The sequence below is a fragment of the Phaseolus vulgaris genome, chromosome 10 (assembly GCF_051622355.1).
Source record: "Phaseolus vulgaris cultivar YP4 chromosome 10, ASM5162235v1, whole genome shotgun sequence".
In the NCBI taxonomy this organism is placed as follows: Eukaryota; Viridiplantae; Streptophyta; class Magnoliopsida; order Fabales; family Fabaceae; genus Phaseolus; species Phaseolus vulgaris.
The window spans coordinates 35,171,566-35,199,124 of record NC_143507.1 but is presented as its reverse complement, the minus strand read 5'-3'; the positions used below and the strand labels follow the sequence as shown (position 1 = coordinate 35,199,124).

Below are 27,559 nucleotides of genomic sequence, written 5' to 3'. Positions count from 1 at the left end.
TTTTTTTTTTCTGCTTTAAACTTTAGATTATCTAAATAGTTGTAGTATAAAAATGATTGAAATGGATAATTATGTATGTAAAATGATTGTTAATTTTTTCTAAAGATTGTTAACTTTTTTTAAAATTTATTGTTGTTTTAATGGCAGATGGATGCACACTATAACTACTTCCAATGGATGCATGAAGTTTTTTTTATCAATAAGAAATAATAAATAAATATAGATCACTTCAGAGGTAATTCAACCCTTGTATAAAAGAAATGATAAACTTTTACATCACAATCTAAATCAATCTCCCAACAAAATCTGTGAACTATAACAAAAAACCCAAGAATATAGCCTAAATAGGAACCCATCATTGGCAATCGTCAGAGTATACCAACACATCAAAATTCAAAAGAACAAAACCATAAACAAATTGCAAACTCAAAACTCCAACAAATAGAGGAATTTAAAGATCTTAACAGCCCGTCTTTACACTAACACAACAACAGTGTATCCCATTCCATCAACCCAAAAACCAAAGAGAAAAACAAAAGCTTCTCCTTAGAGTTACTTAAACCAAAAACTAGGACGAAACCTTCAAACAAAGCTAAAGACCAATATGCAAAACACACAACTCTTTCCTTCTTAGAAGGGGCTAGAGAGTCAATCCAAAGGATGTTTGGTTGGATTTTGGCTTAGATCTTTGTCACGAGATAAGTATAATTTTGTATAAAGGTTTCTTATTTATTTAATCTTTATTGCTGATAAAAAAAGAGTCTAACCAAAGGAAAGTGAACAAATTTAATTCACAATTTTCATACATACCCGATGTTCCAAACACCAATCAGAGTAAAAGAAATTTGCATCATTTTCTTAACTGGTTAACCAAGCATAAATTTTTCTTTGAACCACCGTTAACACCTCAATGGGTTGATGAAGTAAAATCACAAATTGAACCAATTTTATATATAAAAAAACTCATTATAATAATTTTTGTACTATAAACATCTGAATGATCTAAAGTTTAGATCAGAGAAAAAAAATAATTTTCTTTATATTTAACTATTTATTAAATGAAAATGCCTCGATAAGCTTGACAATAACAAGCTGTGAAAAGTATAAGCCACTTTTTTTGAAGGTATCGAATAATTTTTTTTCTTGTGCACTTTATTTTTTATTATGCATATACGTACAAACATGATGACCAATGAAGCAATTTGAACCTTGCATTAGGGAGAGATGATTTGGAAAGGGTGATGATATAAATATATTATTTTTTGTTCCCTGTCGTCCTTTATATGCATATATTTTACATGTCCTTTTATAGAAAAATTGCAGCATCATTTTCATATATTTTTCATTGATGTGGAAATTTCTTTTTGGGGAAGTTGGCGTCTTGTTTTACTAAAACAAGGAAGGGATGAAGTTTTTGGTTTTCAATAAGCATCTATAAAATAATTTGTTTCTTAATATGGTGTTGGGAACACAAGGTGGATGAATAAGGAAAGCTGGTCTGTCTCTGTGCTTTCTCTCTTGGCTAAAGATAGGTCAAATCCAACTCTTCAACGTATCTCAATTATGTAGCACTCACTTTTCTTCTCTTTCTATTATTTATCTGCAGTTTCTGTGCTTTCTCTTTTGGGCTTCTTACTTTCTTTGGCTTCTTGCCTCCATTTTCTCTCTTCTTCCCCTTTCCTTTTCTAGGCTCAAGCCTTTACTATTCCTAGCACCCTCACTTGGCTAAAAATATTTCCCTTAATTTTGCCAATTTGGTGCAAATCTTCTTCTTTTTGGTACCTCAACTTTTTCCTTTACTTACCCAGAGAGACCTTCTTGTGTTCCAACTTGCTTTTCTTGCTGGTAAGTATCTAAGCAGAAAAAAAAAAAGCTTTTCCTTATTGGGGTGTTTAGATCCTTTGCTGGGAAGAAGCTTAAATATACTCATTTTTCTTTCATTTTATAGTTTGTGTTCTTCTACTTTTTCTTTCACTTCCCATTTCTTTGTAACCTCCATCCTTCATAATTTTTTTTGGAATTTGATGAACCCTTTGACTAATAGCACTTCTGATCTGTTGCATTTTTTCTATCTGCTATAGCTATCTGTGTCTTCAAGGCCAACTTGGAGGGCTCATATTTGCTGCAAATCTTTCCATTTCCCCATCATCGCAAGGTTTAATTTCTTTACCTTATATGGATATAATATAACATGTGTGTGGATAAACTAATTTTGTTTTATGTATGTGAGTGTGAATGAAAGTAATTTTATAGTTTCATATCTATTTTGGGGTACTAATGATTCTATGAGCAGAAAGTAGAAGAGATGGTGAGAGGAAAGACTCAAATGAAGCGTATAGAGAACGCCACAAGCCGGCAAGTAACTTTCTCGAAGAGGCGAAATGGGTTGCTGAAGAAGGCTTTTGAGCTATCAGTTCTGTGTGATGCTGAGGTTGCTCTCATCATCTTCTCTCCAAGAGGGAAGCTCTATGAATTTGCTAGCTCCAGGTACCATTATTTCTCCTCCTTCAACTTTCCCTTTTCTTCTTCTTAAATTAATGTGTGAATGCTTCTGCTTCCAGTAATTTTAGCACCCCTCTTGAAACCAAGACCAGTTCCTTTTGATCTGTGACCTTGTAAATTTCATGCATACCTATAAAATACATATGCATGTATGTTCTTTTACACCATATATACTGTTATGTAGCTGTTCTAAACACGAATACACCAGTGAGCCAAGCAAAGAGATTTTTATGGAACTTGAAATAATGCATGAACCAACATGCTAATACACACCCTAATATGATAAAAAAGAAGATAAAGAGAGATGGTAAGTGTCATTGACAGTCTATACTAACTGGTTATTGTACAGATATAATTACTTGACATTAAAAGACAAATTTGATTGTAGTTGACAATGTTTTACATCTGCAATGAACCTAATAATCATTCCTAATCTCATGTCCTTGTTTAGATCTTAACAAATTTTTAGATGAATGGAACTTTATATATGGCTTCTATTAGGCTGCAGGTATTTTCTAAGTTAAAATCGAACCAATGAGGAGGTTATATATACCTTGATGAGTAATTTTAACATAATTAAGCAATAGTTCACACCTCCTCAACCAAACACTATGATGAAAGGGTGGAATGAATAAAGGAACCTTGTTCCCTCAGTAACGGGCAAAGAAGGAGCTTGTACATGTAGGTTAGTGATTAGTGATGTTTCATATGTACTGAAAACTGACATTTACAATGTTCATGGGATGGAGAGAGAGAGATAAAGATATTCTTGTGCAGGATGATTTGATTCCTCTTGTAATATCGACTGATCAATAAGTATTTTATTTAGAATTAATTAGTAGGGTCGGAGACCCCACTTTTTTATCATCGAACAAAGTGAGGAAAACCTTAATGTGATGTTCCAAAGATAAAATAAAAAGGAAAATGTAACTCTATCTGCTTGGAGCTAGTGTTGCTCCATGAAATAATGTGCAGTGTGATTTATTATAACGAGTTCACACATTCTAAGGTGTATATTATTATTCTTATTGGTCGAAGAATCAATGTATAGAAAGGTTTTTTGTAAGAATCATCATGCGGGTGCATTCATAACATTAAATACTACAATTCCTTTTATATATGAATTATCATAGCCCTCATATATATATATATATATATTTGTTTATTTGAAACTGCAAATGTTCAACTTAAGATCTAGTTTATTTAGTAATCAAGTAGCAGACAACAATGTAACTAAGACTCATATGTGAGGTTTGGTATAACAACTTTGAAGTGACAGTGTTTTGAGCATACAACCTTAAGGGATATAGAAAATTTTGTTTTCCCTTAGTATGGATAGACAAGAAGGTTTTCTAGTCTTTGTTGGAGCACTTGAAAATTGTGCTGCCAGCTTTGGAGCAATATATGTATAGTTTTGTGTAAGTTCGAACATTTCCTAATAAACTAAGTTAAGGAGTGTATGCTTAAAAAGCATAATGAAATGCTGCATAAAATAATTGAATTGTCTGCAAACTGTCTTTGGAGAAAGAGTTAACAAACAACACGAAAAAACTTGAATATGAATATAAAACTTTGCTATGCTTGTTCCTACAAATTGTGGTTTTCTGAAATTTACTTGTTTTTTAATTTCAATTGTGTCTGTTTTCGTTTTTTTGAGAGGGCAGAGGGGGGTGGTGGTGGTGGTCTCCCTTAATTAACCCTTTTTGAAAAGCTAATTAAGGAAATTAAAAAACGGACCGAAACACAAAATGATGTGAGAAGACATGCATTCAAGTGAACCTATCAATATTTCTTCTGTTCCTTCTTACAGGAAGAATGAGAAAATCAATTGAAAACGGCACTTCTTATACCTAAATAACAAATTTTACATCTTTTGGCACAAGAAAAAACGAGGCGTGTTCATGTATCTTTATAATATGTTTGGATCACTTCTTCTTTTTTCCACTGAAATTGAAATTCTAATTTTTGTATGAGAAAATAAATAAGGAATATTTTAAGAATACATCAATCCTATTAAAAAAGACAAATTATATATCTACATAACCCAAAAAAATAGAAAAACTCAGCAAAAAATCATAAAAGTTATTCAAAAAAAACCATCCACAACATTATCCATCCTACACAAGTTAACAAGTGGAACAGTATGACTAACACCAGAAAATCCATCGATTAGATATATAAAATTCTAACATTAGAAGTATTTGAAAAATTAAGAGAAATTTCTTTAGAGATTCACAATACTCCTCCATAACAAGATCTCTGATCGAGCAAAAGCTCTGATTAAGAATGATTCTACTTTTGGTCATTAACTCCTAATTTCGATGCCATAGAAAATCAGATCATATCTCCAACCATATCTGCACCAATGTACCTCCACTTCCTCTTCCTCTTAGTCAAGTCAAATAAAACAGTACAAAAATATACCACCAAACTTCATGCACATTAACACTCCATAGATTACCTAACCCACAGTCACTTGAAGTTGCAAGTTTTCATCACGAAATTTTAAATTATCATGGTGTTAGTATCCACTCCAAACAAAAAAAAGCTTCTATAACACCTTGCAAACTATACTATTAATGAGCATATAACATAAACTCTCTAGATAGCATGCATAGTTCAACCTCTTTTATTGTAGATTAAGGATTTTAGTTGATTATACTCTTTTCCAAGTAAAATACTTTACCACATTCATTTGGGAGCAAGAAAGAATATCTTATTAAAGGTCGATTTCATAAAAATGCTCAAATACTAAAAATGTTTTCATTAAACTATTTGTTTACTTAAAGCTTACATTCTCTTTTATGTTTCTGTGGTCCTTTAATTGTTTACAACCATTTGTTTTACATTTTCTTTACTGTTAGACTTCCAACCATCTTTTTTTTTTCCTTAAAACGTCAAGACTTTGAATTTTATTTTCTGCTTCTGTCTTCTTTTTGCAGCATTTCAAAATTTAGATATGGCGAAAAATTATAAATAGGCTTATGTGTTGTTTTTTTTATATGCAGTTTGCTCTTTGGTTACCCAGTACTAGTAAATAAACTCCCTTCTTCTCTAAACAAGTTGAAATTGGTAAACAATATTAATAAAAATAGAATAAACTAAAGTACAATTTAATGTCTTCAACTTAACTCAAAAGACTAGGGTTTCTTTTAACCCTATAATTAAGAAAATAAGGGGTCCAATGCATTTTCTTTTAGTCTTCTATTTTGATGCATGGATTTAATAATATTTATTGACTAAAAGAATAACAACATTTTTCTCTCATGAAAATTATTAAAGGGTTTTAAATGTACTAAGACTCTAGCACTATATTCAAAATTAAAGGAAATTTTTATATTTGTATCTTATAAAAAGTTTACTTTATTTTTACTTTGATTATAAAAAAGAATTGCTAAAGTAAATAGCCAAAGAAGATATCTTCATAATTTCTTTTGTATAATTGTTTGATAATTCTCTTAAAAAATTTGGCATACGATCCTTTAGTTTGTAGAGAGGAGAGGACAGAAAGAGATAAGATAGGAGAAAAATACATATTTCTATTATTTTTTACTTTCTCTTTATTTTTTACTTTCTATTAAACTACCTAAATTTTAAAACATTTCTCTTTATTTTTTACTTATCTCTATTCTACTTAAAAAACTAAAATTTAATTTATTCATTCTCCATTTTTACTCTTTCTGTTTCTTTTCTTGTAAACTAAATATATACGTGAAAGAATAAAAAACAGTATTCTGAAATGAAACTGGCCGTTATTTTCTTTCTTTGTCATGATATCACCTCTGATACAATGAAGTATTTAATTAAATGCAATAGTTCAGCTTTAACACTTAATCCTTCCACTACAACACTGCCCTAAACTGCACTACCACAGGGTTCCCTTACAGCCATTACAATTTGTCAGATGTAATTGTCCTTCACCTTCACAAAAGTTAACATCTTAAGTGAAAAATGAAATTGTTTAAATATAAAAGAAAGTGTGCGAAAAGTGGTAGTGAATTGGATTATATGATAAAAAATTTGTTAAAGTTATTCTTTTTATCAGTAAAAGAATTTGTAGAAATTATAATGTAATAAAGATTATAAATATGCCCTTTGATTATTTTTTTAGTAATATATGTTAATTGTATTTGAATAGTGATTAATTAATAAGAAAGAAAGAGGTTTTTACTTTAGTATTTATTTATTTTGTTAAATTTAATCTCTTTTTAATATAAAATGAAATAAAGTTGAAAGTTTGAAATTATATTTGGTTAGAATTAAGTTGATTTCTTCTAAGTCTTGACACATTTGGGTTGATATGAAGACATTATGAACTATGATTTAAAGGGAATTAGTTGTAAGTATGAAACCTTGGTTAGAATAGCTTCAATGAAGTTCTTGAACCATCCTTGATCAGTCTAGGGTTTTTGCCTATCATGAAGAACCCTAATAAAACTGCCACAAGACACTCCAAAAATAAAATTAAAAATTAAAAGAAAAGTAAAAAAAAAGATTTTTTTTGAATTATTTTCTAGAAATTAACCTTTCTTGCCATTTAGCAAGCATAGTTTCCTTTTAACAAGGGGAAGCTTTTGTTTTTCACCCAATCATAACATTAATTTATTTGAATGCATAAAGATTAACAGAATTTAAAGCGTCATTGTTTGTGTTGTTGATCATATAGTAGTTTTTAGAAATATTTTACTTTGGATTCAACTCTGGTTCAACATGAACATATTAAAGGTGTACCAGTCGTTATAGTATAAAGTGATAAACTACAAGAAAAAAAATCGATTAATATCCAAGAAACAAACTTAATTTTATTTGAGCTAAACCTTGAAAGATTAAATTTAATCATTATTATGAACAACAAAGTAAATAATAGTTATCCACACAAAGCAATAATAGATTCACTAGCAAAACTCAAGAATGAGAATGAATTCTTATAGAGATCTCTTTTACCTTACTTTTCAGTTTTCTTTTGGGAATTAGCACTCCAACCTTTAAAAAAAAATGAGGCATTAGGATATGATTTTCCCTAACCTTCACCTAAGGACCCTTAACATTCATTCCAATTCAAATTAAAATAATTAAATTGAAGATTACATTAAATGTGATTAAAGTTTAAGTTCTTGATACATCTACACTTTCTTTCAATTAGAAACCTTAATTCCTTACAAAATCCTAATTAAGCAGGTATTAAGTTTGAGAATCCAAATGATCCCATAATTGCTAATCTCTATTCCTAAATTTACCATGTCTCCCATGAATAATCAATTTATAGGAAAATTGGAACTAGAAATAAGTAACCAACAAAAGTAAGTGAACTTGAATCAGTAACAAAACTTCAGATTACACAAGTTAGGGTTGGGACTCCTCATTCCCTAAATACAAATGTTTAGTTACTCATAGAAGGAGGATCAAGAATAAGAAAAGAGATCAAGTGTTCCATTAGACGTTGATGAACTTTGCAACATGATTCCAATAAAATTGTTTCACTAGAAAGATCTAGAGAGAAATTTGAGTTATAATCTGACTTTCAGAACCTAAGTTCTGAGTTTAGTAGCTATTATTATGTGTTTCATAACAAAATTTGGTGTGATATGCTCATGGCTTGCTCACATATGAAATGATGTGTTAAAGTTGAATCAAACTCTTCCAAAAAATAAAACTACTAAAAACATATGACTTTTGCAATTTTACAAATTGAAAAAAATTGTGATATGGTTAAATAAACTATGTTCCCCTTCTCCTTCTATATTTATAATTAGGGTTTCTGACTTTCAATATGAAGGTATTTTCACAAGCTTTGATTATTTGGATGACTTATGCAATTAATCCTTGGTTTAACTTAAAATTCTTCACTCGTATGGGTTTATACTTCTTTTTCTCTTTTTAAATATCTTTATATGTAGCACATGATAGGTAAATTATGGACAATGATGCTTCAGTATATCTATTAACTTAAAAAAAAATACGTTTTGGGTGATTTTCTCAAAGTCATTAAAATAACATTAAAAAAGTGAACAGTACAAAAGCTATTAAAAAGGTATTAGACTAAAATTAAAAGCAGATATGCATTATAAGGACTAGAGAAATATCTAAATATAACAATAATTAGTTCTTCTTGTAAGGTAATATAATAATTAGTTTGAAGTTAAAGAATTTATGATCAAGTATTTAAGTCAATGTATTTGTATTTGGTTCTAAGACTATTTGAGTCTTAATAACTCTCAAATTAAGCTGAAATTCAAACCTTCCATGGGTATGGACAACTTGATTATAATACCATGCCACAACACCTCTACTTCTATCTTACTAGCTCATCTTCTAGATATAATCAACACTTACCAAATTGTATGGTTTTTCAAATTTTATCTAAATTTAATTAGCAATGCTATGAGTAGCATCTTCATTGTGATATAGTTATACCACATCTTAGGGTTGATCTCGTATAAATAATTTTAGAGACAAAAAATAATTTAATATTAAATTTACTTGATACTATTTTATAAACTAAAATACTATTAGTATTTAAAGTAGTTTTTATTATTAATGAAAATTTATAAAGTAATTTTTAAATTAGTATCCAATATTAACCACCAAGATTATGAAAGTTACATATGTAAATTTCTAATATATAATATATACCTTTTACAACACTCTATTTTAGTGGACTCAAATGCTAATTCATTTAATAACTTCTTTTAAAATAATGTAAAAACAAAATCATCTTCAAACTTCAAAATTCAAAGTACTTAAACAAAAATAATATTCGAACACCAGTATTATGAAATGATAGAAGAAGAGAAAGAGAGAAATGATAAATATTAGATGTCAGAGAAAAATGAAATGTTAAAAAATCATTGTTTTTCTTTAAACGTAGACATGTATAAGTGATTTTGTCATATAGAAATAGTTGGACTCATTTTAACTTTAATTTGTCTTCAAGTACTTTTTTGTTAAGTACTTTTTTTGTTATAGTGTGTTTGCTTTTTGTATTTGTTTTCTTTTAAACATTGTTTGATTCATTGTTTATGCTTTTTATAACATTAAAACCAAACACTTAGTTGAACCAAAGAAGGGATAAGAATAAGACAAGTCTCAGACTATTCACCCTATTAATATATTGATAAAGTATATTTCCTTTGTTTGATAATTTGAAACTATTTAGTAAATTTATTCTAAGTTAAGTTGTGAGTAATCTTACACCTATGTTTTTTCTAATATAATATTTCATCTTTGAGCTTAATGCTCAGAAATTAAGATGGTGATATATTAAATAAAGAAAAAGAAGAAACAAGAAAGTATGAGAGGACTATACCAATGTGAACACATAATTCAAGCAACAACAATTTAAGAAAATCTAAATTTCAGTGAACCAAACATATTTTTAAATAAATCAATTCCACTGGAAGGAGATAAATGAGGGAATCCAAAAAAACTTAACTTGAGCATCAATATCAATGTTAGCCAATCTATCTGTGCACTTGTTTTCTTTTCTATATATGTGTGTGTGATTGTAAGATGTATCCCTATAATAATTTGTTTCTAATACCCTAAGGCACAATGTTTTGATTCTTAAATGCTCGAGTGACTAATGTAGAGTATGCTTCAATCCAAAGATAGAACCAACCTCTGTTAAGAGTTGATTCAATGGCGAGGATGACTGCCATTAGTTTAGCTATGAAGGAAAACACATTGCCAATAAAAGTATTGGATCCTATTATGTATTCGCCATTGTTGCCACCGTAAATAGCAGTAAAAGTATAATAGGTCTAGGTGCTCCTCTTGCAACTCCATCGATGTTACATTTGATCACCTTGTGACCTTAGTTGCCTTTTCAAGATGAATTCCTATATGTTGTTTCCCATAATCCCCCTTGATAGGTTACATGCAAACATTTTTTTTTTTTATCAGCAATAAAGATTGAATAACAGGAACCACTTAAGAGGTGATTCAACCCTTATACATACCTAAAAAAAATGAGACAATTTCTTTGGTCTCCCAAACCAACAAATAGAGACACAAACAGATTTACCACTAAAAACCCGTACAGCTCGTACAATTTCAAAAACTTACAAAATCAGAACTAACCCGTACAAAATCAAATTTAACCTGTACAAACCCAAACAGACTCAAAATCAAACCCAATACAATCTCTTTGCACCCACAACAAGGGGCAAAAAGAACAACAGAAACTTAGAACAAGAAACAACCCAACCGAAGGAGTAACTCTTATATAAACTCACTTTATCGAAAACATACAAGCTCTAGGTTACATGCAAACGTGCATCTAGTTTCCACAATAGTCAAAGCATAGTTAAACAAAATTTAATGGGATTATGTTTAACATTGTTGTGTATCTTCCAAATCATCCACGTGATATTGATACATGTTGCCCTCTAGTTGTGGGTTGCATACTATCTGCATAAAATTGATAATTCTCCATGGAAGAACAAATAGAATTAGATTGGAACGTGACCAAGTCTAGAATTTTGCAGTCATGCTAACAGGAGAAGAAAAGATGGTTTAAAGTTTCAAGAGAAGATTTGCAAAAAGTGCATATAGAGTATAGGTTAATCCCATATTGTTGTAGCATTGAATCCATTGGCACACTGTTATGAAGATATTTCCAGGTCACCAAGGTGGAATGTAACTAGTCCTTATGATGTTTTTTTATCAACAAAAAATAAATTTAATAAAATGGAGCATTTAAGGGATGCTCCAATCTGTATACAAAAAAGTTTGTGAACTAGTCAGCCCCTTCTTCCATACATGGGTCATTCATCTTTGTTCATTCATATATCTCATCAAATCAATTCAATTCCTAATCAACATACAAACATTCCACAAAATCGGTCTAACATAGTTTCCTATGTTACATTTTGTTGTCATATCGATCAATATGAATTTTGCATTTTATGTGTTATTTGGTTGCAAATTGAGCATTTGTTCTTGCTACTTTAGTGCTTGATCATTCCATATGTAAATATTTTGCTGGAAGCTTCCAATCTCCATTCTGCTTGTCATTTATCCTATTATCAATTCCATCCACATTGAAATTTGTACCCTTGTACCAACCACCAAATGTCGTTGGCCTTCTTGCACTCTATTCCTTCATGCTTAAGTCATTATTTAATGACCTTTTATGCCACCATTCATGACCTACAAGGTTAGTATTATACTAAACTTGACTCCATAATCTGACTAATATCCCTTGATCTTTTATAACCCTGATCTTTTTAGCCCGTTTCCTCCCTTATGTTCCATATATCCCTCTGAAACCTCTATATCTTTCAACAATCCCAATGTTAGGCTAACTTAAACAATTAGAGATTTGAAACAATTAGGCTAACTTAAACGTAGACAATCATTATGATTTAAACACCAATCTGAGTAGCTACATTGCACTCATGGGTATTTGTTGATTATCCAACCCAATGTCTTTAATTGTGACAAAGTAAATATTTCCAACATATCAACCTTTCCCATTCATAAAATTTATCTTATTTTTATGATTCCATATAACCCATGCTACTGCCATCCATATGCACCTCCATGCTCTATTATGTTTTCTATTTAACTGCATTAGATAAAATTGATGGAAATTTTCTTTTGGTTTCACATGCTGGACCATACTCACCCCAAGCCATGTTACATAGCTTCTAGACCCTCCATGAGACTTTACATGTGAAAAATAAATTATTTACATTTTCATCCTCCAATTCACACATCACACAAAGCCTATTGGTTAGTTCTACCCCTCTCATGCTCACATTGCCCTTTATGGGCATCCTATTTTGTATAAGCTTCCATGTTGAGATGATGGTAAGATCTTAGTTTTCCAAAATTCAGAAAAGTCATCCTCCATATCACCATCAATGCTTTGATTTAATTTGTCATAAGATAATCTAATTGTATATATCTTGTTTCTACTCCTTTCCACTATTTCTTTTTTATCAGCAAGAAGCACATAAATTAAATCGGTCACTTAAGGGGTGATCTAACCCTCATACAAAGTGAAAAGGGACAAATAGTGCATTTCCTTATACAACAAAAGATCAAGAATCAACCCTTAAAGAGACATTAAATTGAATACATACATACCAAGGGTTCTAGACACCAGTCAGAGAATGAGAAGCTCGCTGACGGTATCTTTGAAGCGATCCAAGACCAAACCTTAACCTGTGTTAGGAAAAACACTTCAATATGATCAACCACTTCACCTTTAAATCAACCACTCATTTCCACTCCTATTTGTCCTCACTTCCCTTATCCAGAAGAGTATGTTCAATTTGTTCAAACACAACATTTAATTGGGTTTCGTCCGATTAAAACCACCATCTTCTCCATCCCAAATTCCATTCCCATCTATGATTATTTCATCTTCCCATTTATGCAATTTTAACTTTTTTATTTTGTGGAATTGTTATAAAGTATTGGATAACTTTCTTTGAGAGTACCATCACCTATATCCATCTATCTTATCTTCCATTCTATGTTGCTCTCAAACTACCTATCCCTCGTTGCTAATCTAATATCCTTTCACCACCTTGATTCTTGCGTAATATTTGACCTACTATTGAAATCTCTCCATGATTCATATTTTTCCTCTACATTGTTTTTCACAATCCCCCCTTTTCCATAGCTAATCTCCATCTCCATACCTAAAAGAGGTTTTGGTCCAAGGTGGGACTTGTAATTGTTGATTGATGAATATTTTGGTAGCTTTAAAAGAAAAATAGTCATCCTCTCTCCACCTACTAAACAAGAACTCTTCATGCTTCACAAAAATAATTTTTTTTTAAGTCATTATTTTAGGTTTGAAATGCATTAAAATATTTGACTAGGTAACATCCAGTCTTTCTAATCAAACGTTACAAACCTTAGCTTTTAATTCCAATAGATGTAAGACTTGAAGATACTCCATTAAAGGAGTTATATATTTTTTTTTATAAGAAAAAAGAATAAATAAATGTGGAGCATTATAGGAATGTTCCAATCTTATTACACAAAAAGTTATGATTCCTGTATAACCTTATTACACATTTATTTCTTATAATAAATCAGTATTTCTAATGTGAGTTCATTAATATATGAAGTAAAAAAAATCCTATAGTAACTACTGTTGTAAAAAATCCACTTTCTTTTTCCTAAAAGTAAAATGTGCATCACTATACTAATTGAAATCCTAACTAGATTAACATCCAACTAATATTAAATAGTTATTATCACACTATTAATTGACACTTACAATGCAAATACACAAAAAAAAGAAGCATCATGTCTTGACATTGTTTAACGAAACTATATTACCTAGCTTCTTCAGAAGATGAAAATAAAGGAGTCTTAAACAAATGAATAATAAAGAAGATTAATGTTAAGGATGAGGTGAGAGAATTAATATGCTACATAAAAGACAAAAAAAGAAAAAAAGTTTAAAATATTTAGAAGTTGCTGACATGTCTTAGAGTACGGTCTACAAGAAAAAGTTGAATTAACAATACAGCACTTCAAATTTAGGTTGTACTTTAACTGAGATTTAAAAAAAAGACTTTTTTAACAAAAAATAATTCATTTAAATTTTAAGAGATTTTATAAGAATATAACAAATTTTTTAAATATTAAAAATATTTTATATTTTGGATTTTAAAGGATTTATAGAATATGAGATTTGAAAGGATTTTATGAAATTAGTAACAATTAAAGGATTTTATATACTTAAAAAACTAAAAGCAATTTTTTATTTTTTAGTTTTTCCCGTGAAATTTATTTTTATCTATTATTCTATTATGTAAAATTCCATAAAGCAAAGTGTGTTCTCACAATTACTGTTGATATTATGTTAAATGGTCCGAGATACAAACAAAGTTTAATTCTAGTTTTATAGGCCATTAATGAAAATAATAAGTTGTTCTATAATGTAGCTAAAATGTTAAATATTTAATGAAAAAAATTAAGTATATGTAAGAAGAGGATTGTTAAATAAGAAATTACATAATAACTACAACAATCAATAAGAATTAATGCAAATAAATGATAAGGTTTGAATTCAGAAAAAGTAAACTGAATTTATTGAATAAGAAAATTCAAAATAACTACTGCAATTAATAAAAACTATAAATGATAAAGTTTGAATTCAAAAGAGTAAAGCCAATACAAATTATTATAACTAATTGATTTTAGTTTATTATATTCTTGTATTGTATTTATGTACATATCTTATAGTAGTCTCATGTATTAGTATTTTCTTGTTCCTGTCTTTACATTTAAACAATATATTTAAAGTTATAATCTTCATTAATCGATAACTTTGAATATAAATATTTGTATACTGATTTAATAGGAAACTTATTACTGTGACAAAACATAATAAAAGTGGTTAAATTAATTATTTTTAACAGCTTTTTAATCTACACAAATCCATAATGATATTTGCTTTTGTTTGTTCAAAGAATACAAAATAATTTGTTTTATTTATTTATTTTATAACCTGTTTTAAAAACATTTGTGGATACTTGTTGACACACATGGATATAAAAAAAACTGCAGAAGTTTTTAAATAGAAATCCATACCATTCACAAGAATAATTAAGTTTATGGAAATTCAACAAAACCATAGACATTAAACTTTAATTTTTTTTATCAACAAAGAATAAATAAAATAAAATGAGAGGTATCTCAATTCTTATATAAAAAATGTCAGAACTTAACACTAACCTACAAAAATCCATAAAACTATAAAGACCTACAAAAATCCATAAATCATACATAAAATAGGTCACAACAAAAGAATTCATTAGTGTCAAATTATCCTAAATAATTAGGGTTTATGTTTTCAAAAAATGTTTAAAAATAGGACAAAAATTCTATTATTATCATATCTAAGATTAAAAAAAGCCTCAATAAATGTGGAAAAATCTTATATTTAGGTGAGATAGTGTCACAGAAATAATCTACTAAAATTTGTATGATTTTAAATATCAAATAATTTATTTAATCTCTTAAATCACAATCAATAGATTTTCTTGCTACCAAGTTATTGAGAAAAATTGGCGAGGGAGACAGGAAGATAATTAATTTTTAAAGAATAGAAAAGCTTACATGAAATATTATATCAATGAAAGTCAATATGAATTTACCACTTTTCTGTTTGATCTTTATTTTGTTTCTCCTATTTAAATTACATTGAAATTATAACTACTAAATCTATAACTTTTCCTTTACTCTTTTCATTTTCTTAGATTGTTATCAAAGAGAATTTAGCCTTGGAAGATAATGATTATGTGCTAATCTATTTTTTCAATTTTTGGCTTTAATGATACAGCGTGCAGGAGACAATTGAACGATATCGCAGGCATACAAAAAGTGAAACCTCAACTACATTCAGATCAGTTGAACAAAATGTGCAGGTTCATTAACCTATTCCTTATCTGCTATTTACATTTTGTCATATGATTCCACTCATGTTCATAAAATCTGTATGCTTTTAGTTTTAGCTTTCAACAATGTGTTTTCGGTTGTTGGATTTCTTCTAAGAATCCCTTTTGAGTTAAAAAGTTCTACATTTCTTCTAGAACAACTTTTGAAACCACTTCTAGCTTTTATCCAAATAGGTTTTAAGACTAAAACATAGAAGCCTTTGGTGTACCATACCAAGCTAACTTATTTACCCAAAATCATATCACTGCCAAAAATTAATGGATAAGTTCAAAAAAATTATTAAATAGAAACTAATTTTAGAGACAAAAAATAATTAGTTACTATATTAACTAAATTAGATTATTTTAGAGACTAAGAAAACTATTGATATCTAAATTAGTTTCTATTATTGATAGATAGTTTCTAAATTGGTATCTAATTATCAAAGTTTTATTGATTTTTTATGGCTGATAAAAAAAAAAAAAAACTGCCAACTTCAGAATCTAAATAATTGGTAGCTAAAATCTTGATAAATAACTAGATATCAATTTAGAAACTATTTATCAATAGTAGAAAATAATTTAGATACCAATAATTCTTTTAGTCTCTTAAATAGTATCTAATTTTATCGATATAACAACTAATTATTTGTAGTATCTAAAGTTGATTTCTATTTAATGATTTTCTAATAATGAAATAACCGAACAAATTTCAATGCTCAAATTATCTTAGAGGTCATTTTTTTTTATGTTAAAATGACTTCCTCTTGTCCATGCATGAAATATGTTGTTAGTCTATAATTTTGTATAATAAGCTTTAGTACTGACAACAACAATATTAGGAGAACGTTTTATCTATATGTATAGTTTTTTTTATAAAGGTTAGAGTACACTATGTACTTTTGTTATCATTTATAATATTATTTTTGCCTATTAAAAACAATCAAACTAACTGATTTTTCTTTCCTTGCTAATAAGTGGTGCTATTGACACCATACCATTACTATTGGGGGCGATTATGTGTTCTGCTACTTAAACAAAAAAAAAATAATGGGATGCTGAATCTAAACAAAATGGCTGTTTTGAAGTGACTCTCTCTTTAGGATGTGGCCAATACAAAAGCTTCAACAACGGTCTGGCAAGCCTAACATTGAGATTCTACTAGAAATACAATTTCAATCTAAAGATGAGAGCATACAAACTTTTGGTGAAATCTCTCCTAAAATGAGTAAAACCTACTTCAATATAACCAGTTCAAAAATATATATCTAAATAAGTAGAAGCATCATGCAAACTTCACTTCTAAGTTAACATTGATCAATGATAAACACAATAGCTAAAGGAAGGAAGCAAAAGAGTATATTAACATTCTAAGATTGAATACATATCATCAAATCAAAGCAAAACATGTTTTATGTTGGAATGTCCTCATAACTAGTGTCCTCATATACTTTTTTTAATATGTTATTAAAATCTATTTTAATAAAGTTTATTGAGTTTATCATATCACTCGATATTAAGTCACTTATTCTCCACACAAAGGGGATATGTTTGATATTTGAAATTAATTAGTGATATGTTAAAATAGACTTTATCCTAAGAAGTTAGTAGGTGTATAATGTCATTTGCTACTAAACAACTATTATTCTACTTGCAAATACTTAATCTCATGCTCAAAATGTCCAATCCTCGATGTGAGAGATGTATTAGAGATTTACATTGTTTAGAGATATGATTAAAATAAAATATATAATTGAGTGCAAATCTCATCTTATATTTTGATTTTGTGAAGTTGATTTAGATTTAAAATTCACTTTCTAAGTTATTGCATATCTTATATCTAGTAGATATGCAACCAAATTATAGTACATAAATGAGTGGAATCCTCACTTTTCAAACTGATTTTGTAGAATTGAGTTAGGTCTAAATCACTTTGTAATAACTAATTCTAATATGATTTGTTGGACTTATCGTGTCACCCACTATTTAACCACTGATGAGTATATCAAGATGTCAAATTCTTAGCGTGAGGGAGAGTGTTGAAAATCTAAATTGATTAGAAATATGATCAAATTATAGTATATATGTGAATGAAAACCTTATTTTACAAATAATTTTTATAGAATTAGACTTAAATCTACTTTCTAATACTCAAACGAGTATAAGAAGGATACCCATGAAATTTTGTTTGTAATCCAGACTCAAGCTTTCAATTGTGATTGTCTGAAAATATTCTCATTGTCAATTGTTTCATTATCAAATATAAACTTATTCCTTTGTTCCCAAAATACCTTGCACCACTACCATTCACATAATCTTCCAGGTCATATTTTTTGTTCTACCTAACAACAAGGTCAAACTAAAATGGAGAAAGTTTTGTTCTACCTGATTATGATTCACTGTTGAAATTCATTTCCATCTACTACACCTATTCCAAAACAGACCAGGCTCTTTTGCACTCAAAAAACAAGTGGTTGATATGTGGGAGTCATATCATTTTGAAAATAAGTTTTTCATAATTGTCTTTTTATTACTGCTATATATATGACTTATTTATTGCTTTAATCTAGTATCATGGCTAGGGGAAGGTGTGGTTTTGCTATTTTGAAGGAAAACACAATTGATGCATAAGTCATATCTCTAAGCATAGGCGTAGATGATGAGTTTCTATGATGTTAAATTATAAATTCTCTTTTAGATAAACTAGCTCTGTTGGAGCATAGCTCAGAGGGTTGGAACCCACTGATGCAAGGCTTTACCTTGTGAGGATTCTCTTTTATGTTAGGCATCTCTAGGACAACACATCTGTTGAATCCTTTTGTTCATATAGATATTTTGAAGTTCCAATTAACAAGTGGGGCTGTGAAGGATTCTTGATGAGATTAGCTTCTTTTGTTAGACCCTGGTTTGTGCAGTGTAGTCTTTTTGCACAAGTATATTGTAAAAAGTATATAGGAAATATAGTGTATTTTGTGAATGGTGACTCACTAGTCCTTTTATTTTTTTATAAAAATTGAAGAATCCTAAAATACTCATTTTATTATATTCATTCTTGTCAATAAAAAAAAAAGTGATTGATGGATTCTTCTTCCACTTCACACATCACACAACACCCTTTGGTACAACTCTTCTCTTGAGGCAATCCTATTCAAACACACCCTCCACAGACCGTGTGCAGCTTTAGGGGTCACTTTAATTTTCCAAATCATAGCATAAAAAATAGTGTTTTCCCCTCTATAATTTTTATTGATAAATTCATATGTTGATTTGACATAATAACACATCTTGATCACCTTTCCACCTTCATGTATCTGTCACGTTTTTTAGAGGTTTATTGTTATCTAAATCTTGCATAACAATACACTAAAGTTAACCACATACTAGTTGTAATAAAAAATGAAAACCTACAAAAAAGAACTAAATTCTGAGTGAGTTTGCAAATCTGGAGAAAATTCTAGTTAGGAACCAGTGAATTTGGAGGAAAGAGTAATACCACTTGCCATAGAGATTCAGTGAGACTGCTGATAAAAAAAAAAAAAAAAAGAGATTCAGTGAGACTAAAATAAATAAAACACACAGAGGGTGAAACAACTAAGTGCAAGAACTGGCATAACATAAAGACAAGTTAATTGAAAAAAACCTAAACCTAAAACAATTCATTCCACAAAAATGAAAGCTTCCATTTTTCAAATCTTACTCATAATTCCCAAAAAATAATATGAAACTAAGATTTATTTATGAAACATAATATAATAATAATAATAATAGGTTTTACATGAAAAACTATTCAAGCCCTAATTGGGAATAATCTCGACACAACAATACATATTATGTAATTCCTTTTTGTAAGTTTCACCAAAGCATCTCCCTTTGGGAACTAAATAAGGATAAAATTATTTCTCCTCACATTCCTTTTTCTAACCAAACAAAATATATAAAAAATTCATCTCCTCCTCTCTTCTCACTCAACCAAATAGGACCTTAATTAAAGTACATTCACAGGTAGGAATTCTTAAACCAGGGGAATGCCTCCTGCAATGTCCATTGATGTACTTAGGGTCTTTCAAATTACTAATTCACTAGAAAGCCAAAGGATATTTTCATTCAATAGTGCAAAATGAATAAATTCTTTACATATATGAGCCCTTAAATCACTCGATGATGGAAAACATAACATATAAATCATCATGGATTTCCTTAAAATAACCATGAAGTTGAATCCATCATTTTCAAAATATTCCTGAGGTCTCAACCATGTTTTTCAAAAGACAATCCAACTATTACAAGTCCTTCAAAGACCAGCCAATAAAACCTATAATTTAAAACAATAGTATACCCAGAAGGTAATCCCTTCATAATAAAATTATTCCACACATTGAAAATAGATAAAAGCTATAGAACTCCAACTTCAATAGAAAAGTGATATTAGTTAACATAATTATCGATAGCCCACTTAATAATAATAATAATAATAATAATAATAATAATAATATTTCATATTTTAAGAAGTTTGTTCCTCCTATAAAAGAAATAATAAATGAAATGGACACTAAATGTAAGTTATGCACTTACAACTTTGGAAACCCTATTCGTCTAAACATTAGAAAGAAGAAATGATGAGGTTAATTAAATAAAATCCTCTAAAAATTATAAGAACCCATCAGAAAATCTAGAACACATTCTTCTTCTTATTATCATTTGCTTACATACCCACTACTAAAAATCTCTACTTCTGTACTCAAAACAAATTTTAAAAATACAGTTACCCACCAATCATTTTGAAGGTAGAAAATGGATTTAGGATAAAGGAAACATTTTTTTATCAGCAAAGAGGATAAAAGAAACATAAAGCGAAGAATAACACCTCACCTTAAACTTGATTACCAGTTGGTGCAACCAGATGATGTAGAAGTTGAAGACACATAATGAAAGAGAAAATGCACAAGTGAGGAGATTTTGCAACAGAGGGAAAGGAAGAGACAATGAGGGTTGTGGGTTTCTTTTAAAAAATTCGAGTCTTTACTTTTTCCCTTTTTTAGGCGATTTCTTCCTCTAATACTAAAGGAAGTACAAATTGTACTTTAAGCAAAAAAAAAAAAAAAAATAGAGTTTTGTGGTGAAAAAAAAAGAAGATTCAACTAAACCTAAACAATTAATTACTTCTTCAATATACATTAGTCATCATTAAAATCAATAAATGCTTTATATATATATATATATATATATATATATAGTTGAGAAAATTAGTTAAAAAAATCAATAACTAATTTTTAATTAATGGTTAATATTATACTTTACTTTTCAAAGTTCACTGCCTTATTGTTGAAGAGATAAAGCATTTTTTTAGATAAAAGTACAAAATTGTTCCCACATATTTCTTCAATGTGTACAGCCAGGATGAGGGGCCTGCTGTAAAACAGCAGTGTGTGTTTGCTGCTATGTCTGCATAATACTATGGTCTTCACTGCAGGCAACAGTCCAAGTCTCTGTATTTGTTTTTGGATTAATCTATGTGTTGGTATCTCAGCAAATATGCTTGTTTTGTTAAGAATTGAGAAGGGACTTGGTTAGCTGGTAGCTTTTAGGAGATTAGATAAATCTCCATTGGTGTATGTAAGACTTTTTGGAGGTTATGTATAAATCATAAAAGTAATGGAGTTGGAACATCCTCAAAATACTGCACATTTATTCATTATTTTTTTGATAAAAAATATATAACCAATGTGCAGATCTAGTTTGTATCACCTTTGTTTGAGACGGTTAGAAATTGTTACCTGTTAGGAAGCTTGGTATTGATGACATTTGTTGTTTTTGTTAAGGGCTAATGCTTTTTTGTATTTTTAACCAAAATGCTATTTCTAGTGACATCATATAAATGTTTTAGAAATGGATAAAAATGCAAAACAATCGTGGCAGTTGAAGTTGTGTGAGCTCATTTTCAAAGGGTGTTTGTTCCTTTGCCCTTACAAGAAGTGTATGCTTAGTTTATTGTTTATGTTGGAGGGATTCTGTGACATTTCAAGCATGGTTAGGGGGACAGTGCCTGGGACTGGTGTTGGTGAGATAGGTGAATAACACTAACCATTTAGCATTTCCCCCTTTGATTTATTTATTCATTGTTAATAAAATAAATATATTAGTTAGTAAAAGGGCTTTTGCAAATTTAGTTCTACTTTTGGGTGGTTCACACCAACATTGCTTGATGTTTGGCTTTGAAGCTGTTTTTTTGACTTATGCAGGATTCATAATCCTTTTTCTTGTGTAATAGGATTGATACATTTCGTAAATGCTTCATATTTTATTTTTTTTACTGATAAAAAAACTTATACTGAGAATAGAAATCATAATGCCTAGACCCCTATTAAAAATTGCCTCTGATTCTTGTAGAATATGGTAGGAAGCTTTACCTAATTATATTCCAGTTTGTCTTCAATGGAATTGGAGGTTGTGAGTGACAATGAATAAAAAGTCACAATTATAATGACAGTAAAATTTTCATCTATCAATTGGTTCTGTGAAATTGAATTAGATGATAACCTTAGTTCTAACATAGTACTAAAATTTATCATAACAGTTGTTAGGTTTATGAGATTCGTTGCTAAATAACTATTGTGTTCAACATAGTTTATATAAGTAGATTATAATTTCTACCTACTTTTATTAAAAGATTAGTTAAATCTCATATCCTAAATTCTCTTGATGCATTGATTTCTAAATTAATTTACTTAGATTCATGAGAAGTAATAAAAAACATTAAACTGGTTAACTGAAGTTCGTTAATTCTACTTGCTGACTGTATAAGTCCTGAGATTTGAATGAATTGGCTAATATGTTGCAGCATCTGAAGCAAGAAGCAGCAAACATGATGAAGAAGATTGAACTTCTTGAAGCTGCAAAACGGTTAAAAGTTTTAAATTCTATTCACCTTGACGAATTGTTTATATTCAATGTTTATTTTCACTCACTCACAATGGAAAAATATGGTGCATTTGTAATTTCATTCCTTCAGGAAATTCTTGGGAGAAGGTTTAGGGTCTGGCTCCATTGAGGAATTGCAACGAATAGAACAACAGTTGGAGAGGAGTTTAATTAATGTTCGAGCAAGAAAGGTTAGAACAATGATTAACAAGAGTGTACCATTTTTACTATTAAAATTTCTATGTAAATTGATATTTAAATCTCAACTTTCGTTCTTCAGCTCCAGGTTTTCATGGAACAAATTCAGCAACTGAAAGAAAAGGTAAGATGTCTGCATTTCTTCAAAATGTTGCAAGTTATAGCCTGTTTTGACTCACTGAGAAGGGTAGAGGGGTTTTTCCTCATATGGTAGAGGTTTTGTCTAATATTTTTCTTTTTCTTTTCTTTATTTTGTAAAAGAATTAGATAATCCTTAGTATTATTTATTATATTTCTTTTGCTGATAAAAAAAATACTGATAAGAGTAGAACTCAGTACATTTGTAATTACAGCTTAGTGAAGGGGGAAAATGGATTTAGGTATGGTTTGGGAAATTATGGTGTATGCTACTGGAAAGTTGGCCTTAAAAGTTAGTGCAGCACAAGGCACTGTTGTAAGAGTTAGTGCATGGATAAAAACAAATGTTTAGATTAAGATTGAGAGATTATAAGTACTTCTACAGTTTTTTTCTTCTCAATTTATGTTTTAAAACATGTAATTTTGTATTGTAATTCAGAAAGTAGTTCTGCATATTTAAATAAACATGCACTTTTTTTACTGGCAAAAAATAATGCATTGAAATAGGAATACTTAGGATGCCGTATACACTTATAGATTATACAAGTCAATGTTTATCTTGCCTGCGGTTGTGATAAAAAAGATTGTATGTATTTAGAAGAACTTTATCGGGGTGGGTTCTAAAGAGAGGAAGATCACTTGGATTTCATGGAAAAAGGTTTGCAAATTTCAAAAAGGTGGCGGGTTTGGAGTAGTTAACATTAAGGATTTCAACTCGGCTTTGCTGAGTAAATGGATTTGGCGGTTGGGGTCTAATGAGGGAGGTTTGTGGAATGAGGTTTTAGAATTTAAATATGGAGGCTCAAGAAATTTGAAGGAGGACATGTGTAACTACAATGCTTCCCTTTGGTGGAAAGATTTGAAGATGATTTGGAAGCTGGAGAAATGGGGTAGTAACTTCGGAGACTGCTTAAAGTGGGAAGTTGGCAATGGGAAGTTTATCAAGTTCTGGTAGGATCAGTGGGTAGGTAATGATTCCTTGAAGAATAAGTTCCCAAGGCTTTTTTCTCTATGTGTCGAGAAAGATGTGTTGTTGGAATGTTGTGGGTTTCGGACAAACAATGTTTGGGAGTGGTCCTTGGCGTGGAGAAAAAGTCTTTTTGATTGGGAGAAGGTTCGGGTTAAACAACTTCTCAAGGTAGTGCATGGCTCGTGCCTTGTCTTGGAGAAAGTTGATAGGTGGGTTTGGAAAGACGATAAGTTTCAAGAGTTCTCAGTTAATTTGGCTTATGGGATTCTAATAGGTGTTCATGATGGGGACTGGTCGAGGATGTTTAAATTGTTTGGGAGGATTAAGGCTTTGCCTTCAGTTCAGGTTACCGCTTGGAGGGTACTGGAAAATAAAATTGCCACTAAGGTTAATTTAAATAGACGCGCGATTGCGGTCGGAAGCGTTTTCTATTGCTTTTGTGGGGTAAAAGAGGAAGAGTTAAATAATTTGTCTTTTGACTGTAGAATAACCTGGCTAGTGTGAAATCTTTGTTATGCGAGGTTAGGCATTTTTTCGATTGCCCCCCTTTACGCTTACTCTCATTTTTTGTAGTTCAGGTTGTGTAATGCTCCTGAGTCAGTCAACTTAGGGATGTGGAATATTTGGGTTGCGGTGGTTAGTGAGATTTGAAATTATAGGAATAAGATTATTTTTAAAGGTAGAGTTTTGGATTATTCTGAGATTTTTTTTTTTGGCTCAATTGAAGATTTGATCTTGGACCACTTCTAAATTCAACTTCTAAATTCCCCTCGGTTTGTTTTTCTTTTTTTGATTGGTGTCTTGATCCTTTGGTCTGTCTTTTTTTGGTTTAGCTTGTTTGCGGCAATTTTTTTTGCAAGGTTCATTTTGAGTAGTTGTCTGTAAGGTGTTGTGTTGTTAGGTTGTCTTTGTTTTTTTTTAAAATAGGTTGGATCACCCTTGAGATGGTTCATATGTATATATTGTTTATTGCTGAAAAAAAAAATGAAGAAAACAAAATACAAGAACTATGATTGCACCTCCAAGGTTCCCACCCTTACATTTGGTGGTATTTTCCATGGATATGCCATCTCAAAAATCCTCCCTTCTCAACAGCTACTCATACACCTATTACGTAAAAACAGATATGTCAAACTCATGCTCTAAGTTATCCTAGATAATGTTATACATCATAAGTTGATCGTACACAATGTGGACTTTTGCACCAAAACAGTACAATTTTATCTGACAATTTTTAAAAATTATGGATTTGGATAGGTCGTGTTTCAATAGAATGACTACATACTATAAAAAGATGTTCTAGCTTCACAACTTCTGATTCAGAATGATTTTGAACTAAAATCATGGTTTAGCATCACAACTTTTATGTTCAATGTTATCTTTCACACTGATAATTAAACTCGTGCTCATGGTGCAGGACTTCTTCATAAGTCCAATGAACAACAAAGTCATGTAGTTGAACCATGATTTTAGTTGAAAAAATTCTCTCTCAGAAATCGTGGAACTGGAACATGACTTTGGAACATGACTTTATGTATGAAGTTTCTTTACTGAAACACAACTTACTAATGTAATTTTAAATTATTTTGGTTATTCTTATAAATAATGGATAAAAATTACATTATTTTAGTGCAAAAGTCCACAATGTGATCTGCGTGTCTTAGACTGCTGGAATGATGCACTTGATAGAAAGATATTTCTACATGTAAAAGAAGTATTTTTGGTCATATTCATATACCTATATTTTGTGACCAATTATCAACCTGAAGGTTTGTCTTAGAAGCATCACTATCTTTCCATCCTTTGATCAAGAGGTTGTGAGGTTGTGATTGGCTACTTCTGCATCATTCTGTTTATCAAGCTTCAATTCCTTTTCCATAAGTTCTGATAGTTGAAAAAATACCCTGCAAGAATTACATCAAAGAGATTCTGACTAAAGTGTTTGTAATTTAATTCAGGAAAAAGCCCTAATTGATGAAAATGCCAGGCTCTCTGAGGAGGTAAAGTTACTGCAATTTGGAATTAGTTCATTTGGAGAATATTTTAAAACTGGTTTTATTTGAGAAAATGTATTTTTTTTCTATTCTTAAAATTGTAACAATAATAGAATAACATGATTTTTGTGTGATTATCCATGAAAAATAAAATATTTTCTCAATTCAAATATGCTCTTAGTCGTCCCTGTGGAAATGTTGAACTTATGAGTTTTGATGTCAAATACATGAAACAATCCACCATAGTTTGCATATCTTGTTGGATAATTGCTTCACAAATATTTCAGTAACTTAAAACAGAAATTCTCTGCAGCATGGCATCCATCTACAGCTACCAACAAAGGATCAGAATGAAACTCAACCCCAATACTGTGCAGAAAGTAGCCCAAGTTCAGATGTGGAGACTGAATTATTCATTGGACTTCCAGATACAAGAACAAGACGCCTCTCTCATCAGGTTTAGCAGAAGATTGTTTAATCCCTGGCTATGAAAAGGGTAAGTCTAATTGTATCATCAATGTATATGTATCCTACATGCTCTTGAAAAGATAATAGAATAATTCTAAATCTTCTTACAATATCTTTCTGATAATCCTTCTAATGAGGAAAGTATTAAATATTTTTTCTGTTTCGAAAGTGTTAAATGTTTTTGCATTTTTATTTAATACTTTCTTTATGAAGTCTCAAGAAAATTATTGGGAGGATGTTGTAGGATGATATATAATTTGAAGTGATAGTGGTAATTGTAGTGTGGGAGTGATTTGTGTTACTTCACAGTATCCTCAAACCTATGGTCTACTTTGTATTGATACTTATATATGACTTTCCTTCATTCATGAGTTTTCTTATAGCTATGGTACAAGTTCTGGTAAGGTATAATGTAGTAAAATTAGCAAAAGAATCCTTATATGAAGATAAAGTAAGTTGAATACTAAGTTTCTTTTCTATTGGTTCTCAGTAGGAACTCTAACTTTAAGTAATATGTACTGATTATGATTATAGGACTTGTCCAATACGTCTAATATAGTCTCATATTAGACTCATATTGTTTAAGAGGTGATGTCAAAGATAAGTTATATACACCTTTCTTTTTTAACCTTTTGAAACATATTTTATGGAAAATTTTTTGACAAAGCTGCAAATAATACTTTGGATGTGGTGACCTAATGATGCTATCTCAATGGATTTAAAAATCGAGGTCAAAGATAGATTATGTACACATTTTAGACAATCCCTTATATGTTTGTCGAATACATTAATTTTTAATTTCTTCTTGAGTTCAATCTATTAAATTTTCAAATCAGGAAAACTTCCTAAATATGTGCAACAACTTATCATTGAGTCTTCAAAACAATTCAGCTCCATAAAAAAAACTTTAAAAAAATGCAAATTCAATGACTCATTATAGAACTTTTTTATTTTATTTTTACGTA

General features: G+C 29.9%; 1 protein-coding gene across 2 annotated transcripts; it reads left to right on the top strand.

The window, feature by feature from the left end:
- The first annotated feature begins 1,388 nt into the window (after positions 1-1,388).
- Positions 1,389-26,962, top strand: LOC137819259 (MADS-box protein SOC1). Of its 2 annotated transcripts, none has more exons than XM_068623053.1 (9): positions 1,389-1,532; positions 2,082-2,155; positions 2,294-2,487; positions 15,815-15,899; positions 22,747-22,808; positions 22,918-23,017; positions 23,107-23,148; positions 26,091-26,132; positions 26,440-26,962. In XM_068623053.1, the coding sequence occupies exons 3-9, from the start codon at positions 2,306-2,308 to the stop codon at positions 26,587-26,589; spliced, it is 663 nt and encodes a 220-aa protein (XP_068479154.1). In that variant the 5' UTR covers positions 1,389-1,532; positions 2,082-2,155; positions 2,294-2,305; the 3' UTR covers positions 26,590-26,962. The 2 variants fall into 2 exon arrangements, with proteins under 2 accessions (XP_068479154.1, XP_068479153.1); XM_068623052.1 differs by having other exon boundaries at positions 1,424-1,845.
- Positions 26,963-27,559: the final 597 nt, after the last annotated feature.